Source organism: Aplysia californica, unplaced genomic scaffold, assembly GCF_000002075.1.
Source record: "Aplysia californica isolate F4 #8 unplaced genomic scaffold, AplCal3.0 scaffold00147, whole genome shotgun sequence".
NCBI lineage: Eukaryota > Metazoa > Mollusca > Gastropoda > Aplysiida > Aplysiidae > Aplysia > Aplysia californica.
In genome coordinates, this window is record NW_004797417.1 from 380,230 (window position 1) to 384,956 (window position 4,727).

At 40.6% G+C, this 4,727-nt stretch overlaps 1 protein-coding gene across 4 annotated transcripts in view; it reads right to left on the minus strand.

Annotated features, from left to right (window-relative positions):
* Window positions 1–747: 747 nt before the first annotated feature.
* Window positions 748–4,727, minus strand: part of LOC101860890 (protein F37C4.5) — a 35,545-nt gene continuing 31,565 nt past the window's right edge. For all 4 annotated transcript variants that reach the window (XM_013081824.2, XM_013081825.2, XM_013081823.2 and 1 more), the window contains exon 13: window positions 748–2,216. In XM_013081824.2, the coding sequence (XP_012937278.1) occupies window positions 2,037–2,216 (180 nt within the window). In that variant the 3' untranslated portion in view covers window positions 748–2,036. The remainder of the gene's footprint in view (window positions 2,217–4,727) is intronic.

Consider the following 4,727-nt stretch of genomic DNA (forward strand, 5'->3'; position numbering starts at 1 on the left):
GCGCTCGCAAATTTTTAGGCATGTGAAGTCATTCGTATCATCTTAAGTTAATTTGAGTATCTTTCAAAGAAAAAAAAATACTCATCTACCTTGAAGAGAGGTCGAGATATTTGCAATTGAATGAAGTTGGGTCGCCGGTTTTATAAGTAAAATTAGTGAGAAAATGGAAGCCAAATTTTGGTCGCTTCAATAGCTTGAGAGAATTTGGAAAGTGAAAATTTACATTCTTTTTTTTTTGCCTTCAATAAAAATTTTTTAGTAAAATCTACACAGAAATGTTTACATGGAAAATAAAAGTGTTGAGCCAAAAAGCAAAACTTTGATTTTTTTAAAAGCCAAACCGGCGGAAAAATGCCGGTTTCTTTGATTCCATTATTTTGACGAGTGCCTGATTTCACCAAGCTACATAAGCATATATATTTACATAAAATATTATGCATATAAGTTATATATTCTCAGCAGTTCTTAGGTTGTTGTGAAGTATAAGTAATAGTAGAGAGAAGCACATTGACACATTAATAGTCATAGTCATTAAGTATAAGGAAAAAGTAAGAAAGACAGAAAGAAACAACAGTTGGACAAAAAAGAAGTAAGAGCTACCAGTGGCGCCCTCCAACAATCCACAGATCTGCTGTGAGAGAGTCTGCACTTCTACTAACAAGAGCAATTTTTAATAACGTTTTTAAAGGCAATGGTCTATGTGTGGCTCAAGAGAGCAATGACATCAGTGAGGGAAACCATAAAATCTTTTTTTTTAACATAGGTGTTTTTACACCGCCATCGAAACAGTTTAGGTCAAGTAGGAGGCGGACTTCTAACCCTGCCTGTCAGAGCCAATACGGGCTGAGAGGGCTACAACATCCCAGCAGAAGGGCCGAGGTACCCCATAAAAACTCTCTCCACTCAGGAATACAATTCAGGTCACCTGCGTGCAACAGCGAATACCTTAAGCGCTACACCACCACAGACGCGCACCGGTTGTTGCGAGAGAAGCTGCTCTTTTCCTGTTACCACCAAGAACAACATCCAAGGCAACAGTCTGTGCACAGCTCAACAACTCACTACTTCAGAATTACAAAGTTCTATCTGCTCAGTACCCAGTTTTGAGAAGTTCGACTTTGAAAATTTTGACTTTCACAACATGCCAAGCTTTTTCGAAAGCAATTCTTTGAATATAATAACGACTCTGAATATTCTTATGAATTTGATAAAGGAGATAGAACATTTGACTTCTGACCACATGGTCGTAGTAACTCAAAATAACCAAAAATGTCAGATAGAATTTGTAATTCAGAGGTAGCCAACTGCTGCCGTCACAATTTTCAATTGAGTTTTAAAAAAGCACGACACAATAATGGTCTTACAGTGCAGGGAAGAAGCAAGACAGAAACAAGAGAGGGAAAGAATAGAAGAGGAGCTATGAGTGGCACCCTCCAACCAATTGCTTTTGTCACAGCAGTTCATGAACAGGAGCTTAATGGATGATACCCGTAAGTTGCTACAGTAACACTTGTGTCACCACAAGGTGGAATCAGGAGCTTGTCAATTTTTGGGCGTATAGAGCTGTTAGTATCATCCTAAAGATTGCTCATTTGTCTTGCTTTAGATGAAAAAGAATATTCATCTATCTAGTATAGAAGTTGAGAAAGTTGCAGTTGAAGGAGGCGGGGGTCGCTTAGTGTCAAAGGTAAAATTAGACTAGAGAGAAAATGGCCATCAAAGTTTGGTGATTTACAAAGATTAAGTGTCGTTGGAAACTGCAAATTTATATTTTTAGTGCCTTTGATCAGTATTTTTCAGTAAAACCCACAAATAACATTTTTCTTAAAAGGACATAAAAATAGTTAAGCAACCGGGAAAAAAAAGGGGAAAAAAACACTCCTAAAAATTGCACAAGGCGGGTTGAAAAAATGGCGGTTTCTTCCTTTTCATTACTTTGACAAGCGTCGGATTTCACCTGAATGACACACGTTTCGAAGGTGCTCAGGAACAATAACATCATCATGGCTGACCATCCTGTGCTGCTGCAGCAAGACTTAGTAGGTTTTGTAGTCCAAGTCTTCTCCCATGGGCAGCTCGATGCTGTACTTCAGCAGCAGATCCGACTTGTTCAGGGCCCCGACCTTGACCTCCCACACCACAGTGTTGTCAACGGTGAGTGTGGCTTCACTCTTCTCAGGGTGTTTGGCGTCGATGTAAGGACTCTGCAACACCACCTGCAGAGAGAGACAGATATATCGGAGGGGGGGGGGAGGTTCAGTTTTAGTAAGAGTTTACCGAAGCCGGTGGTGCAGCAGTAGGTTAGGCACTTCGCTGTTCCATACAGGAGATCTGAGTTTGATACCGTACCCAAGTGGGGAGAATTTTTATCAAGTATATCCGTGTCTCTTTTGGGATGTGGTATCCCTCTCACCCTGGTTGCCCAGGCTGGCCTTAACAGGCAGGATTGGAGGTCCGCCTCCTAAATGATCTAAAATGTGTTGATAAGAACATACATATATATATATTAAAAAAGCCTACTTTTTTTTTTAAGCAAAAATTTTACAGCACTTGCATCTCAATTAGGTCATAAAAGTGCCAAAAGATTATTGTTGTTTTAGTAAGGTTTGTTTCAGTACAGGTTTTACGGCGCTCACAACTACAAAAGGTCATTCGAGTGAACCAAGCAGTGGATGTCAACAGAAAAGTTCAAACAGGGAATCAGGCTTACTCTGCTCACCTCTCTAGCCTCAGACACCCTGGAAATAGCAGTTCACAAGAGAGTGACAAACATACAAAAGAAGTAGACTAAATGACAACAGTAAGGATGAGGAAAGAAAAAGCAGCAGCTCCCCCTATGCTGTTCCACCACAGTATGAGCATGACATTGATAAATCAGCCCATTTACAATTCTACTGTGCATAAGAATATTTTAATATCCCCCTTTGAGAATAGCCTAAAGACACTTCAGTTACTAGCACTGCTCTGGGGAAGGAGAGGGGGGGGGGGGGAAAGATTTGAGGTGTTACTAAACAGCAATATACAGAGTAAAGAAGGAGAAGAAATAAAAACCAAAGATAAGAAAGAAGACCCGAACCACACCAGAGCACCCACTAACAACCTACACAGACACACTGACTGACGGGACAAACATCCATACATACATCATCACATACAAAGACACATTGACTGACAGACAAACGTACATACATACACCATTACAGACACAGACACCAGCATCTATGGTGTAGCAATTAGGCATTTCTCCATCACATGCAGGAAATCTGAGTGGACAGAATTTTTATCTAGTCTAGTAGCCTATCTCCGTTTTTCGGCTGGGATATTGTATCCCACTCAGCCCCAATTGGCCCTGACAGTAGTGACAGACAACATTCTGAAGCCCATCTCCTAAATGATTTAAATTGTGTTGATGGGGTCCTAAAAAACAACAACATTGAAACAAAAACTAAAAAACAGACAGACTGAATACTTGAAGAAATAAAGTAAGAGGAGAGCAAACTCACTCCAGTAAAAAGTTTGCTGTAAATTCTTTAAAGATAGACATACAAAACTATCACCTCCCTCTGCTAGATTCCTTCTGCTTACCTCTTAGCCTTCAAATGGCCAAAACAAGAATCTTTTTTTTTCCTCTCAGAAAGAAGAAATAAACGATAAACATTTGCAAGCGGTTTTTTTTCTACTACTATCACTACTGCTATTACTACTACTACCACCATTACTACTACTATTGCTGCTACTATTGCTGCTGCTATTACTACTACTACTAGGAGATCATGACATGTGAGCCCTTCAGTGGAAAATCCTGCCCTACCTTTGAGATTCCTTCCAGTAGCTCTCAAGACAACTAACCACTTAATTAACTCCCCAGCACATAAATCCCCCCCTCCCTCCCCCCTTTCAGCACATATACTACCGAGGACACGTCTTACCAGTCCCCAGATTTTGTGTCTTCCAAGTCCTGATTTAAACTACATTGTGTACCCTCCCCTGTGCCAAAAGCACAAGATCCAGGCCTGTTAGTCTGTGGTCCTTGCCCTTGAATTGATGCACGTGTTTGATTCTCTGCCCACCTTTGATTATGTCTATCGTTTTGCATGTTGAATCTGATACGACCGTTTGTTTGTGTTTTCTTGACATTCATGTTGAGGCCTGCCATTTATATCTACACGGTTTAAGTTAGAGATTCAATAATTACAACACACTTAATTCCTATAGATGCCGAAGATTAGAGGTTTAACAAAAAAAATAACATACAAAAAAAAAGAAGAAGGAGAGATAATGACGGTATAAATTTGACCATTGACGGGAAATAGGGAGCAAACCACACAAGAGCACCGCCTAAACTTCACAGAAAGGACTCAACTGACCCAAAAACCCCTCCATCGAACAAGTCTGTCCGGATCGCATCGTCGAATGTTAGCACCATGAATAAAACAAGAGTATGCGAAACCTACTGGACAGAAACGGCTCAGCTCGGGCAAAACGCAGATTGGAATCCCCAGGGTAGGAGATCAAAAGGAAGGCCACATGGAACCTGAAGAAGAGTCACAGAAACAAGAGAGGACATGAAAGAATATGAAGAGGCTAGCCCGGGATATGGAAATGTGGAAAGTGTTTGTGCCCGTTACTCTGATCCAGGGGGAGGAAGACATTCATGATGCTATTTTATGTGTATGTATGTATGTGTGTGTGCGTGTGTGTGTGTGTGTGTGTGTGTGTGTGTGTGT